This window comes from Sander vitreus, chromosome 16 (genome assembly GCF_031162955.1).
Source record: "Sander vitreus isolate 19-12246 chromosome 16, sanVit1, whole genome shotgun sequence".
NCBI lineage: Eukaryota > Metazoa > Chordata > Actinopteri > Perciformes > Percidae > Sander > Sander vitreus.
Window position 1 is genome coordinate 9,362,263 of NC_135870.1, and position 16,503 is coordinate 9,378,765.

General features: G+C 40.2%; 1 protein-coding gene across 1 annotated transcript; it reads left to right on the forward strand.

Annotated features, from left to right (window-relative positions):
* Positions 1 to 1,851: 1,851 nt before the first annotated feature.
* Positions 1,852 to 15,896, forward strand: lrrc8aa (leucine rich repeat containing 8 VRAC subunit Aa). Its single transcript, XM_078271031.1, is given in 5 exon segments — positions 1,852 to 2,012; positions 7,681 to 8,572; positions 8,574 to 8,915; positions 8,917 to 9,810; positions 11,483 to 15,896. Coding segments are annotated over 4 exon segments (2,394 nt in total). The 5' UTR covers positions 1,852 to 2,012; positions 7,681 to 7,690; the 3' UTR covers positions 11,759 to 15,896.
* The last annotated feature ends 607 nt before the right edge of the window (positions 15,897 to 16,503 follow it).

Consider the following 16,503-nt stretch of genomic DNA (forward strand, 5'->3'; position numbering starts at 1 on the left):
GTTTGGCCATCTACAAATATATGACTCTGTTTTGTGGTGTGTTATTATGAATTTCTGAATCACAGTCAACCGATTTGTGTCCAATGGTGAAATAGGCTACTTCAGTAATGGACGTCGTAATTGCAGTCTCTCTTATCAGTAGTCCTCAGTGATGGAACACTGAGTACAGTGAATGCCAATATCAGTGGTAGAATACATTCCAGGTCAACCACATAGCTAATGGACTTCTTTTGGAGATGATACAAAGGCAAGAAGATGAAACAGTACAGCTAATCATGTATCAATATCAGCTAAGAAGACAACATTGAAATGATGTTCAAATGAGGTATAAAAAAGACGTCTGGGACTGTATCCTGTATTCATATTTTTATTGTACTGAGTTGTGCAGAGACAGTTATCATCACCTCGTTGTCTGCTAATGCTTTAGAGGCAAAAGGAGAACATACATGTATAACAAAACAACTTTCACCATTGTCCTAACTGGCTAAGGCCAATGCTGCTGCAGGAGTGCACAACTGAATTGAAAGTCAGTGCAAATGACAAATTTAGTGAGCTGGTGGTGACTAAGGGGCGTGTTGCTTAATCTTGCTCAAAGGGCTGGGCTGAGCTTGTTTAGGGGGAATTGCTGTCAGTCTGAAACTGGAAGCCTCCCAGAGCTGACACACTGCCTCTGAGTCCATGTGCAGGGGTTGTGTGCTGTATTATGTGTCTGTGTTACTGATTGAAAATGTATCCTTACATCCTGAACAAAAAGCATGTCAGCATGAGGCTAACATGTATTACATAAGGACAGAATAAATATATTTTTCGTTAAATAAGAAAAGATGAGACTAACAAATGACAAGAGGTGGGGTATACCTTAAAACACATTATCCAAATGCTGTTTAGTATCACACTACATGCTAATCTATATATGATATTCTGCACAATTCATTTTTACAGGAAGCATTCTTACTTTATTTATAAGACCTAACTTTGCGACAACTATTCTTTGATAGGAACAGTCCTCCCTGAATGTTTGACCAAAGGCTTTTAGAAATGCCATGTTCAGAAGTTGGTATATCATGTTTGACATGAAGTTTGCCGCAATACTTATTGCGGTTATGAGAATGATAACATTTTGAAATATTTTATTCTTTAAGTTAAAGTTTGGCCATATTTCACTTTATTCCATGCCTTGTGTGGATTTTGACTAACACATTTTTCTCAATTCCCTCCATAGTTATTACAGATTATGATCTAGTCTAGAGTGGTAATGTCAGACACTTTAAATTGGTTTGCGCAGTGAAATAACGCATGTTCCACAGATTAAAAAAATTAAAAACAATTAATTGTTTTTTCTTATATTCTGGTTTAAAACATTGTAAACCTTACACGGCATGCTTTGAAAATACTGTAGTTATGTGCATGCCAATATAGAAAATTCAATTTGATTAACAGTAGAGGACAAAGTCAATACAATGCCGCTCAAACAGTAATGTCTTGAAAATATACTTTGTATGAACCTTTATAGTGCAGCAGTTCATGGAATTGCAATATAACTATTCATCTGGTGTAACGGTATTGCACAAAACTGAGCTGCAACATTGAATACAAAAATAAAACAACCACCACATCACCAAAAAGAGGGGGTTAAAAATGGCTAAAAAAAACCGTTGAAAAAACGGTTTAGTATTACTAATTTGACATATGTGAACATTTTGTTTGCCCATAACAATTAAGCAAGTATACAATAGATGTCCAATTTAGATTTCTTAAAATTATTAGAGATTTTTAAAATACGACACTTTCGCCGTGCTTTTATTTTGAAGGCGGCTCTGTACTTCCGCCAGTCTCGTGCAGCAGTTGTCTGAGAGCCGACAAATCCATTCGGCTCAGTGTGGTTTTCTTCTCCGTCACTGTCTTTCGGGGCTCCGGCCCGGTGTCCGACCAGCCACAGCTGCTGAGAAACGTTTGAGAAATGTGTCACCCGTGTGAGGTGGAGGCGAGAGACACCATCTTTAATACAACAGGTGGGCCATTTCTGATTTTCTAACGTGTTTAACTAGCTAAAGTAGTGGCGTGGTTCAGAGTGGTTTAACTGCCGCAGCGTGCTAACTGTGCATTGGTATGAGACATCGTTTCCCGTCGCTATTCGGCTGACTGTAGTGGTGAAGCCCACCTACTGAAAGCTCTCTCTCTCTGGGATAGACTCACTAGACAACATTTTATTTAATCAGACTGCATTACAATCACACTCCTAATCACATGATAAAATATCCTCAAACATATCGTTAATAATAACGTTTCGTCCACTGTTGAAGGCCAGTAACGTTATTCTGGTAACGTTAACGTTATATGACACAAACAATATTACCGATAAAAGACTAGGATAGTAAACAATAGATTAAAACGAAGAATTTTGGTATAAAACTCAATGAAACACAAATCGTTGTTGTTTTATCTGTATATTTCCTTTGTGAATATTGTTGAGTTTATAGTGAATTAATCTTGCCTCACCGTTTTCACAATGACACGAATATTGCAGTGATATAGCTATGGTCTCTGTAATATGCATGTAGGCGCTTATATGATTGGCGTGATATTTGTATTATGTGCGTGTAATTACAGCATTATTGCAGTCTTTTCTGGTAAATAAATATTGGATAAATCACAAGTCCCATTAGTTAAATATATCATAAGCATATGCTTTTGCAAAGTGCTTTTGAATGGCCCTTATCTTAGATGTGTATTGCGAGCATGTGTGTATGAATATGACATCACCAGTGATGTCATGAAAAGGAAAGTAGCTTTTTGTGAGCCAGAACCAGTAAGACCTGGTCAAGACTGAAACCAGTGCCCTGTCTGCTGCACCTCATGTTACAAGTCTACCATCGCCAGGTTTGGGCAGATGGGTTGGGATCAGAAGCTGTGGTAACTCAGTTTTCACAGCTTTTGTTTTCGAGGAACAGGAAATATCTCCTGTTTTGGAAGGATATGTGGGTCTGTGATTGCCAAGAACGTGATCCTGAATTTATTTCAGATCACATCACCCGTGTCAAATAAATAATCCAGTTCAAAGTTCTACCCATCACCTACAAAGCCCTCCACAACTCCCTCCTCTCTCACTGATCTCCTGCACCGACATACTCCTTACCTGAACCTCAGATCCACTGACACTAACGTCCTCCCCAGTCTACCGCTTAGCTTTGTTGATTAAACAATATAAATTTTATTTATACTACAAAATATCATAATATAGTCAAAATAACAATTTCTTTAAGCCCAATATGACATCTTCAGATGTCTTGTTTTGTCTAGCTAACGGTCATAACATATTCAATGTTCAATGTACAATCAATGATATAAAACAGAGAAAAACACCCTCTCATTGTAGGAGGTGGAATTAAGAAGTGTTTGTAAATTCAGTTGAAAAATGACTCAAATGTTTGGGATGTTCTTTTAAACTAAAGATATCAGTGACTGTGTGTCACTGTGTGTTTACTGAAACTGGATGTTAGGCTGAAGCTCTTCAAAAACGTTTATTTCAAGACATGCTACACAAATCTCTGTTACAAACATGATGGAAATTGTCTTTGATCATGTTGTAATGGAAATGCATTTGACTAAACTGATGTAGTCAGGTTTAAACTTCTTTTGTATTTGATTATGCCGATTCCCGCAACCTTTTACTGAGTTAAACTCAACAGATTGCAAATGCTAACAGACGCTATATGCTAAGGCATCTCCCACCTGGATGTTGTCAGACGGTTCTCCCCTCTGGCTGGTAAACCCTTTGTCTTTAAGAACAAAGGCATGCAAAACACCGACTGAAAGACACAACCCTGACCGGGGAGGGGGGCAAGCCAAGGTATAAAGTGAGACAACAGTTTCCCATCAGTGTGCATAACACAAACCAAGCTTTGTCTTGTGAGCTTTGTCTTGTGCACTATGCTCTGAGCATTACAAGTTTAACAATACTGTAAGAGATTTTTGTCTCGTTCCTCATTGTCAGAGTGGGATTATTAAATTTCCACAACAGTTTACTGTTACCCTAGAGACAGGCCATTATCTATAGCCTAGTTTGAATTAGGGAACATGCCTACTGCTTTTAGTTTCTCTGCTATCTGTGTTTGGCAACAGGAAGCTGTGAAAGGGAGCACATTTTTGTTTTGTTTTAGCCTAAACATATCAAATGTAGGCTACTGTTCTTGTTTTAAAATGTGTAATTAATCTGTTGCAATATAGTGGAATGGTAATTGCATTGGTGTCAAAGATTGCCTGTTGTTTCAAATACCACATGAATGTTTAAGATTAGAGGCGTTTTGGCAGCTGTAGGGAAAATAGAAAAGGTTTTTCATTTTTGCTCAAAAAAAGGACATAAATGTATGATCAAAATAGTTGCTGATTAATTTTGTATTAATCGACTAATCATTGAATGGCCAGGCTCTCTGTTGCTAGGACTTGGATGTATTTTAACCCTTGGATGGGAATTTGTTGCAGGGAGAATATTGAGAGATGCACCAAACACAAAAAGTGCATCTCAATCTAATGGAATGTAATAAAAATTCAAGCCAACAATCAATGGTAATGCTGGCATTCATCCATCTTTCCATCCATCCAGCTATGTTCTAAACCCATTAGGGTTCTTCTTCTTTAAGGGTTGCAAGGGGGCTGGGGCCTATCCCAGCATTGATAGCGTGAGGGGCGGTGTACATCCTGGACGCACAAACACAAACAAGACAAAGTGTTATGCCTGAAAAGAAGTAGTTTGTACAACGTGTTGTCTGACTCAACATTTTGAGCATCAAACACTTAATTTCCTGCATTCTGATACATTTTTTATGCACTAATTTATAGTGGAACATCTTTATTTATGTGAAGGAAAACACAAAATGCAAGAGGCAGGAAACAATTCAAAATATAATGAAATATAATGCAGTAAGGGGGTTTTCACATTAGGGACCGGGGCATATAGAGTAGTAATAATAATAATACATTTAATTTGAAGAGCACTTTTCATAGACAGATCAATCCCAAAGTGCTAGTACTTGACCCCAAAGTGAACACTTCGTAGCGTACTCCACACACAGTGGACACCGCAGCATTCAGGTCCAGTCAAAACAATGCCACTTAGCTGGCTTAACAGCGCCAGTCGCATACATGTGTAAAATATAGCGGCTGTGTATGAGAGGGGAGTTGACTGCTGGAAGTCAAAGACGTTTGGGCACTGGTGGTTTTCCTTTGGCGCTGGCTTAAACCTCTTTGGGGGTGGTGTGCTAAACATTCCTCTATGCAGGGAAATCTGGTCATTAATTTTGCAGATATTTGGTCGTAAACCAAAATATTGGACACATTCAATTTTGTCAATGAAGTTTGCCATTTTTCTGTTTATTTTTAAATTCAGTTAGTCAATGTTGGTCTCAGGTTTACTTTATCTTTATTTTGTTTTCAGAGGGCGATACAGTAAACTGCAAAGATACATCTTTATTAGGAAAATGATTCTTTCTCTATTTTTCTGTTTGACTGTTGCTTGAGTTGAAAGACACTAGTGTCCTTGAGGGAAATTCTAGTTTGCATTGTAAAATATTGGCGCTCACAGCGGCCAAGTTCACCTGTTCACCTCTGTCAGACCATGTGTCAGGGGCCTCATCGGCAAAGACTGGCTACACAAAAGAATCTCTGTTCAGGGAACAATTTCAGGAGAAATGTACCGGGGTATGGCTACAAACAGGAAGCCAAGGGCAGAGCCACTGTATAATACAGTAATACAGTCCTTTCTATTTATTTCCACAAAGCAAGAAGACCTTGGTTGAAATCCTGGAGGAGTGCTTTGAGAAAGACAGGCAGTGTGATGCATATACAAGATAAGTTGCTCGCAGACTGCTTATTGTCCTGTTCCAGGATATTGTGAGACAAATCTGGGATGTTCTTTTAAACTAAAGATATCAGTGACTGTGTGTCACTGTGTGTTTACTCAAACTGTATGCTAGGGTGAAGCTCTTCCAAAACTTTTATTTCAAGACATGCTACACAAATCTTTGTTACAGTTTACTTGGCCCCATCAGTGACAGGCCATTATCTATAGCTTAGTTTGAATTAAGGAACATGCCTACTGCTTAAAGTTTCTCTGCTATCTGTGTTTGGCAACTGCTATCTGTGTTATTAATCTTTTGCCATACAGTGGAATAGAAATTGCATTGGTGTCAAAGATCGCCTGTTGTTGTTTGTAATACCACATGATTGGTCACAATTAGAGGTGTTTTGGCAGCTGTCGGGGTCACTGTGTGCGCTGTAATTTAAGCAGCAGTTAAAGTAAGCAGCAACCTAACCGAGGAGGCCCACAGCGACTGTACTGCCATTCTGGTTTGAACTGGATGAAACAAGGCTTTTTTTTGTGACCAGTTGATTTGCCATCCCCTATCATTTTTTCCCTGTAAATAAGGGGTGTTGAGCAGACAGGGAGATACAATTTCGGATAGTTTTTTTTTTTTTTTTTTAATCAACTCCTCCCAGCTTTGTATTATAATAGGAAGCAGAAGTGATACGAGCATGGTATTTGGATATTCTCTAAGAAAACAGATTAGTCTATGGTTAACTCTTTAAAACAACTTGAATGTGAAAAAAAACCTGCTTAGATTGCTGTATTTCTTGCATTTCTCACACATTTACTGTGTGAGGAAGTAGTCTAGTTGTGGTTTGACAGTACTCAAGTGTAAATGGATGCCTGCAGGTCTTTTGGTTTTGGGGTTTCTTTCTCACGTGGTCTGCAGCCCAATCTCAGTGCTTCCGTTTCGCTGGGTCTTCCAGTCAAAGTTTAAGTTGTTCCGTATCCCCTCCACTCATTCTGATCATTTTATTCTGTGTGCTTTAAAAGTGAAGACGGAAATTATAAATAGTCATTCGTGTTTGTGTGATTTGACGCCGAGCTTCTAAAGATTACATTTATAACTATTATCCTAAAAGAAGACACGGTTACAACTTAATCGCGCCGTGAACATGTTTGTGCAGAGACATTGCTGCACATCAGGAGCTAGATGAAAAAACAGGGACTTGTGGGAACATGCGTGATGTGTCAGGATCTGTGGTCCTTAATACTTCCAGCTTGCTCTGCAGTCTCTGAACCGCAGTGTGCTGTCGGCACATGCAGGATGTCCAGCATACTGCTGATGCACAGTAGAGTCTACAGCAAATATAATGACAGACACTCTGTGTGCAGTGTGGTAACCTCCAAACCTAGCCCTAAACATGCTGACTGGGCTGCATGTATGATGGAATGAAGGTTTAACATTAGGTTAGCTTTTTAGCAACAGTTTGCCTTATATGCAGTGGTTTCTCAAAAGCATCATATGACTTACAATTACATTGCAGGATAGGGTCCTTTCTGTCACTGAAAGAGTTCTATTTCAGTCTTTAGATCAGAATAAAATCTGTTCAGAGTCCATTCAGTTTGACAGATATCACACATAGCTAATCAACAATTCCAGATACATATGTGCATCTCGGATGACATTTTCACTCACTATGACCACTACTTTGTCATTACAACGCATTGTACAAGTATCCAAAATGTATAGCGGAAACTGATTTTGATATGTTAAGATTTACCCCAACACATTTAAGGTTTTCAGAAAATATAGTCCATTAAGTTCTACACTTGACATGTCACTAACTAATTTCCTGTTTTCTCTGTCTTTTCAGATAAACCATCATGATTCCCATCACAGAGCTCCGGTACTTTGCTGACTCCCAGCCAGCGTTCCGTATCCTGAAGCCATGGTGGGACGTTTTCACCGACTACATCTCGATCGTCATGCTGATGATTGCGGTGTTCGGTGGTACACTACAGGTCACGCAGGACAAGATGATCTGCCTGCCTTGCAAGTGGGTGATCAACAAGTCCTGCGAGACCATGCCCGTCCCAAACGTGAGCTCCGCCTATCCACCGGAGCCCAAAGGCATTCAGTATGACCTCGACCGTCATCAGTATAACTATGTCGATGCTGTCTGCTACGAGAACAAACTACACTGGTTTGCAAAATATTTCCCCTATCTGGTGCTACTCCACACCCTCATTTTCCTGGCCTGCAGCAACTTCTGGTTCAAGTTCCCACGCACAAGCTCTAAACTGGAGCACTTTGTCTCCATCCTCCTCAAGTGCTTTGACTCCCCGTGGACAACGAGGGCTTTGTCTGAGACCGTGGTGGAGGAGAGCGACAACAAGCCTCTGGGGAAAATGAACGGTTCCATGGATAAGAAGGCTTCCAGTGTGAGCGAGGATGTTGAGGCTAGCGTGCCCATGCTCCAACGAACAGCAAAGTCCAGAATTGAACAAGGAATTGTAGATCGCTCTGAAACTGGGGTTTTAGATAAAAAGGAGGGGGAGCAGGCCAAGGCTCTTTTTGAGAAGGTGAAGAAGTTCAGGATCCATGTAGAGGAGGGTGATATAGTGTACCGTCTTTATATACGTCAGACCATCATCAAAGTAATCAAGTTTATACTGATAATTAGCTACACAGCCTACTATGTACGCTACATCAGGTTCAGTGTAGTGTGCTCCGTAAACATTCAGAAATTAACAGGCTACAGCATGTTTCTATTGTGCTCACCCGTTGGCAACTCTTTTCAAGATTTTGGCCTGTTTCTACATCAGCTTGGTGGGGGTTTATGGCCTTATCTGCATGTACACTCTTTGTTGGATGCTCAGCCGCTCCCTCAAACGATACTCCTTTGAATCAATCCGCGAGGAAAGCAGCTACAGCGACATCCCTGACTTGAAGAACGACTTTGCCTTCATGCTACACATGATAGATCAGTATGACCCTCTGTACTCCAAGCGCTTTGCGGTATTTCTTTCAGAGGTGAGCGAGAACAAGCTCAGGCAGCTGAACCTGAACAATGAGTGGACGTTGGAGAAGTTGAGGCAGCGCATCACCTAAAAACTCCCAGGAAAAGCTGGAGCTGCATCTGTTCATGCTCAGTGGGATCCCAGACACAGTATTTGATCTGGTCGAGCTGGAAGTGCTCAAGCTGGAGCTCATCCCGGATGTGACTATCCCTCCGATCATCGCCCAGCTCTCTAACCTGAGGGAGATGTGGCTCTATCACACACCAGCTAAAATTGAGGCTCCAGCTCTTGCTTTCCTGAGAGAGAACCTAAAGTCTCTTCACATCAAGTTCACAGACATCAAGGAGATTCCACTGTGGATCTACAGCCTGAAGAACCTCAGTGAGCTGCACCTGACTGGGAACCTGAGTGCTGAGAACAATCGCTACATTGTTATCGACGGCCTTCGAGAGCTCAGAAGGCTCAAAGTTCTTCGTCTGAAAAGCAATCTGACCAAGTTGCCGCAGGTGGTGACGGATGTGGGCGTGCACCTCCAGAAGCTCTCCATCAATAACGAGGGCACCAAGCTGATGGTGCTCAACAGCCTGAAGAAAATGGTCAACCTGACGGAGCTCGAGCTCGTTCGCTGCGACCTGGAACGCATTCCACACTCCATCTTCAGTTTGCACAACCTGGCGGAGATTGACTTGAAGGACAACAATCTGAAGACAATTGAGGAGATCATCAGCTTCCAGCATCTGCACCGGCTCGTGTGCCTAAAGCTGTGGTACAACCAGATCGCCTACATCCCCATTCAGATCGGAACACTTACCAACATGGAGAGGCTGTATTTGAACAGGAACAAGATCGAGAAAATCCCCAGCCAGCTTTTCTTCTGTCGCAAGCTGCGCTTCTTAGACCTGAGTCACAACAATCTGACCAGCATCCACGCTGATGTAGGCTTCCTCCAGAACCTGCAGTACTTCGCCGTGACAGCAAACCGGGTGAGAGGCAAAAACTCTTATATTTGTCCAGTCCTTGTTTTCATTTTTAGTGAAAGCCTATTCACATTTCCTATGTTCTTAGAAAGGTAATCTGTCTTCACCCATCTATCTTACTGTCATCTGTGAATAAGATTAGCTCAAAGTCCAGACAAGGTATTTACAAAGGTCAACGCTAATAGATCTTATAGACAGGTTGGGAATTATGGCTTTAAAGATAACCACATGACATGACTGAGGCTGTGGCAGTTTTGCAGTTGTGTATTATCAACTAATACTTTGCATATTTTCTAGTTTTAAAGGTGTCATTGAAAGTTTGTGTAGAATTCGAGTGGAAAAAGGTTGAAAACACTGATATAATCTTGGTCTGTTTATCCGCTCTCCACTGAATGGCTAAAAGAAGACGTGATTCAGTGGCATGTTGTAAACACAGTTGTAAATATCACACATGTTCGATAAAAGGCCTCCTGTCTGGAATAAAGCGCAGGCTTTCACTGCCAAGTCAATTTTCTTTTATTCTTTTGGGTTAGTGAATAGAAACAATTAGCGATTTCAAAGGTTCGTTACTTTTAAGGTATAATTCCACATTTTTTCTTTGAGACCACATTATGATTCTTTGAGCACGATGTACTCCTTGGCCCTTTTTACAATGTAATCTGGTTTCTCTGATAAAATGGTTGATAAAAATGTTCCCGTAGACTTCCTGAGAAGTAAACAATTACTTTCAAGTAAACCCTCACAAATGGGCTTTATTTAGGATGCTGTTTATTTCAGTTGCAAAGATAATACACTTCAGTATTTTGAGGGTTGTACCAAATCATCAGTCATGGCTGGGTTAGTCCATTTGGCTTCCGGTGAAGTGGATCATTTCAGTCTTAACAAAATGCTGTTTATTTGATTCATAATGTAGGAATTTCATTTTGTTCACTGTGACAAATTCTCCTGAAAACACTGTTTTTCCACTCAGGATCATGTGTTTTCACTAAAGACTACTATTACTGCCGCTTAACTGTGTTTGCTTGTGTGGTTGCACGCTGAAAATAGGTTCCAGCAGGTTTGTGTGCAGCCGAAAATAGCTCCATTAAATGGGACCCCTCTGGTGTTTCTTGTGTTTTTAAGGCCGCTATTGCCTAAATCCTCTTTACACTGTTGGCACATGATCAATTCAAATCAGTTGCGTAATTGTGAATAGTGCGTCCATGTAGGTGTTTTAATATGATGTGAATTATTTTGAACATCAATAAATAGAGATTCAAATATTGTTTTTAGACAAACAAGAAGAACTACAATTAGGACTAGGAGTTCATGTAACAAAAGCACACAAAGGCTACATGACTGGTTTTAAATTATTTGTTGACACCTTTGAAGCCATTATTTTCTGCGTTATCTTTTTCCGTTATACTGAATTTGTTATGAGACTTTATCCCTAAAGTCTGAGAACAAATCTTGAGTGCCCTTTAATCTAGTTTTGATTAGTTTCCTGTGCTGAGGTCTGGGTTGCGTTATGTGAAATAAACAGAATCTAGAACTGAACCATTCCCCAGTCACTACAGTGAAAACCACATATCCCTGCCTCATCTGCTAATGCAAATGACAAAAAAGTAACAACTAACATTTTCCGTTCACTATTACCTTACGCGCCTCATGAATTTGTCTTCTTTCCTCTCCACTTCAGATTGAGACTTTGCCCCCAGAGCTGTTCAAGTGCAAGAAGCTGCGTACTCTGAATCTGGGAAACAACTGCCTGCAGACGCTGCCATCCCGCTTCGGGGAACTCACCGGGTTGACCCAGCTGGAGCTGAGAGGGAACCGCCTTGAGTGTCTCCCGGTGGAGCTCGGTGAGTGTCGGCTGTTGAAAAAGAGCAGTCTGATAGTGGAGGAGGACCTGTTCAACACGCTGCCACCAGAAGTCAAAGAGCAGCTTTGGAGGGCCGATAAGGAGCAAGCTTGAGCCAAGCCTCTGTGGAGAGAAGTTTGATTAAAGAAATAATCAAGCAGGGATTTGTTTTTAAAGGCAGGCAAACCTTGAGAAGTTTGGTTGGTGCTTGGGGTTTTCCTGGCAGGACCTATAAAAGCAAGTGATGTCAAAAGTCAAGACTTTCAAGGATGTTACATGGTCACCAAGGGAAAATCTCGCCGATGAAAGGTGGATCAGTAACGTGGCTTTTCTGTTATATCATCTGGAATAAAAAGCTCCAAGGATGCAAGCAGATGATGTTGAATATGCATGCAACATTAGGACCTTGCTAAATCAAACCTGTCTATTAGAGAGAGCCGGGAAAAAAAGTGTTAAAGAAATTAGCTAAATATCACTATCACTTCTCTGCCGATCATGGAATACTCTGGCCTTGAGGCTCAACATTTTACTTTTGAAATTTTTACAATCACATTTGCAGTTGCGGCACTGCGTGGCTCAGAGTACTGGCAGATGTTAAGTTAATAAATTATAGTGTAACTGACAGCCAAGTTGTCGAGGCATGAAGGAACAAAATGACTCTGTGATGAAGATCAACTGCTGATCTCACAGTGTAGGCCTTAACTCAGAGGACTGATGAAAGACATCAAAGAAAACAAATGGGAACAAACTCTACAGTACATTCTAGTACAATGTCTAAATACCCTGCAGTTGTTAATTTATAACGTCGGCCCAGTGGGGCAGGCGGTTAAAGGTGGATGGGAGCTGTGGGGGACAAAAGCCCCATTGTTGGTCCCTTCATTTTGCTTCTCTAAACATCACGTCTTATTTAGGCATGGGAAACAGGCTTTACCTTATTTTGCATGACTGAACATCAAACACATTACAGGTGTGTCTTATTAAATTACGTGAGATTGATTGCGATTGGACCTGAAACAAGCTCATGAAGTTATTTTGACTTCAAGATACATAATTTGGTACTTTTCAATGCTTCCACACATTGGCATCATGTTTGGGCCTGTGGAACAGACTGTATTGTGATTGTAATACGTGATCATAATCCAGTGAGTGACTGAATGCCACACATTTTACACAGCCAGTGATTTGTTGTTTTGTTAAAGACTTTATTTTAAGCTGTGTATGGAACATATACCTTTTTAGTCAAAGATCTTAAGTGATCTTTGTTCAACTAAAGACTGATAGATTTTGCTTCACTGACTAGATTGTGATAACACAAGGTGTCCCCCTGCTGACAGGACGTTTGCTGATCCTGTATTAAAGTTGCACGGTCACAAACATTCATAAAACTCCCAGTCACTGTTGATTTCTTTCTTTGTTGAATTCAAACATATGCAAGCTTGCACAATGCTAATCATTCAAGCAGATTATTGTGTAGGCCAATAGAACACAAACGAATCATGGTACTTTTTATGCTCGGTAGGATTTTGAATTCGGAGACCTTAGATGATGATTATCCCAAGTGGATGAACTCCTGCAGATGTGAGACGGGAGTCTTAACTAGCTGCCAGGTACTGCCAGTCCCTAAAAGAAAAGTGTTGTTGTTGTTGTTGTTGATGACTCGAGTGACTAGCTGTTTGTATGCTAGCCCTTCAATTTATAATGCTCCGTTTACTCCAGAGTAAACTGGACTGGTTTGTCAGCGTTTTGTTTATCTGTTCAAGGACAAACAGGAAATTACAGAGTGAAAGAAACTGGTTTTGACCGACCTACACAAGGGAAACATTTATTCGCAGAGAGCGTATGCAGAATATGTAATTTCCACATTCATGGTCCAAATTAGTGCAGCATGCTTTGTCTGCTTGAAACACTTTTCTTGTTAAGACCCTGGATTTAATAGCCTCATTTGGAGTAACCCTGCTACGTTTACTCCAGCCAGGCATCTCGTTGCTAATATGGCCTTATCTTTTACAAGCTGTGTGCCCTGTTAATGATCACAAACATCACGTTCATGACTTGTTTTTTTCGTGTGTTGTTAAATGTATAGCTGAAATGTTTTAACGTCTTTGTTTCATACATATCAGTCATATGGTATGATGTGGTCTTATCTTTACCAGCTGTTTCTTTTTGATTTAAGCTTTTTTTTAAGAAGGGAAGTTTCACTGTAATAATACAATTGCACCTTTTGTTCACAGTGAATGCCGTTTCACTGAGGCCTTTGCTAAATCCAAATGCCCTTCTAGGGGACATTAGTAAATTGCTCCTCAGTCTTAAATGTGTTGACTAGCAACCAGTTTTAAAGATGTAAGCAAAGGTCAGAGGCAACGCATAAAGGAACAGATGACACCAGAGAAACGCAGTAATTCAGAGTAAATCTAAGCTTTTCCGGCACGTGTAAACTTTTTAAACATAAACGTTGTTTTAAGTGGCATGTCTACCTTGATATGTCTGCTCTGGTTTCATTTGTGTGGTGCTTAGATAGAACCAAAACATGTTTTGTTAGTGACCTGTTGGATGCCAAACAAAGGAATGCGAATAGGCATCTTCTAGTGCAGTAACTGGCCAGAGTTATAGGGACAAGTTCTAGGACGATGTACGTCATTCCAAAGTAAATTTGATATAGTAACATGACTCATTGTAGTGGTGCAGTGCAGTTGCCAATGCTGCTGACACCAAAACTCTCCCCCCTGCAGTGCACCACAGAGTGTCAAATTAGAACATTCAAACAATGCCCGTCAGTTATTGTATCAAGTGTTTTTTGGCCTTAACTTGATGGTCATTAGAGGTTGCATAGTTACAACAAAATATACTTTTTCTGACCTATGTTTAACCCTAAATGTATCCTTGGTACAGCAGTTATAGTGTATTTTAATCTTGAAGTTTAAGAGTGCCCTAGAAATCTTTCTCAGGGCATCACTGGGAAGTCATTCACATCCTGGATTTGCTAAAATGACATATTGATATATACATTTATCTGTCGTTTCTCCATTTTAGCTCTAGCATGGTCAGTGAAATGAGTCTCACTTTGTCCTGCTAACGTTTGGATTTATATCCACAAATATCCTTTTTTCTGTCCTCTAGAACATAAAATACAGTTTTGGACAGTCACTTCCCTCCGAGTCACAAGATGAGCACATTAAAACCTGCTGCCAGACTTTCTTTTCCTGCATGTCAGCATCAGTGAATCAGTTGACTGAGCTGACTCCATAACACTAAAGAAAGGGAAGTTTTAAAGTCTTAAAAAATGCCCCTTGTTAACTTGAAAACTCTTATGCTAGCATTTTAATTACCTTAAATGACCTCAATTAATACCTTTTTTTTTTAAAAGCTTTTTTTTTTTTTTTTTATTCTGTGCAAGTGCGCCAAAAAAAGTTTTGCTTTAAACTTTTGTGTTGCGTCTCCTGAATTTTTTTAAAAAAGTATCAAATATTGAAAATGTTTTATATTTATGTTATGTATGCCTTAAGTAGTGTAGTTGTGTGAAACGGTGTGATTGATCGGTTTATTCGTACATAGGATTAACTCATTTGGATCCACAGAGGGTTTTACAGCAGACGGTGAGATTTCAACAGACAGAACCCATGACAATCTAACATACTGTAAATGGAGGTGAGCTCACCCTCCACAACGCCTGCACACTGTTAATATTTGTAATATTTCTGAAGTGTGTACATTTTTGGACGGTCACATACCATTTCACTTAAACCTAGAAACCACATTATTCCAAAAAAAACTGCCATGATTGCATTGACATCTAATCTCCACCCATGTATAAAACATTTTTTTAAATACATGATTGTATTTACTATGTACGATTAATTCATCTCTGTGTTCTGGTGCCTGTATATCAGGGATATATCAAAAGAGTTTTTTTGGGGGTGGGGGGGTTCACATCCATTTCATCTTAGAGTATGAGTTTGTCAGTGCTGAACTTGTGTGCATTAATAGCCATATTGAAAGCCATCAACTTTACCCTTAGCAGCAATCACTGTTGAACATAAACGTTAAGCCTGATGAACAGATTTGTTTTAATCGGCACCGTCTGTATCACATCCGACAAGGCCTTTATTAATTAATTGTTGCCAAGTGGACTAAACACTGGCTTTTTAAGCGGGACATCTGTAAAAATGGACAACTGAACTTGATTTCCTAATGTTCAGACTCTACCTTTTGTACTATTCTGACACATGATAATGGAAATAAACACAACACTGAATCATGTTGTAAAGAGTGTTAATTCCTCATCTATGGTTCTTTCTTTCAAGCCCTGAGCGCTGTTGAACTTGTTGCGGAGTGAAGTATTTTAAATACTGAAGAAACTCATTACAGAAAGGAACATTGCTGACATTTAGCAATGGAAAGGGGAACGCGCCGGTGTAATACTCCCTGTGTAATAAATATCTCTGAAAAGGCTGTCTTTGGACTGGTGGTGCCTCGTGATCTGATACTTACGGCGTTTTTTTCATTACATGGTACCTGCTCGACTCTACTCGCCTTTTTTGGTTTTCCATTATGAAAAAAAGTCCCTGGTACCTGCCAACAGGTACTTTTTTAGTATCACCTCCGTCGAGGTGCTAACAGTTTCCTGCGGCGTCGCTATGACGACCAGCCATGCTCGCCTCACGCATGAAACGTACTAAATCTGCAATGGAAAAAGGAGGACGGGGCACCGCGGCCGAGCCAAGCCGAGCCGAGTAGAGCCGGTACTAGCAGTGAGTAAACGCCATTAGAGAGTCAGAATATCCAAATTAGCTTCTTTTTTTTTTTTTTTTACTCTGGTTACATTACTGAAATGAGCATGTTATTAACCCTTGTTAGGCCTA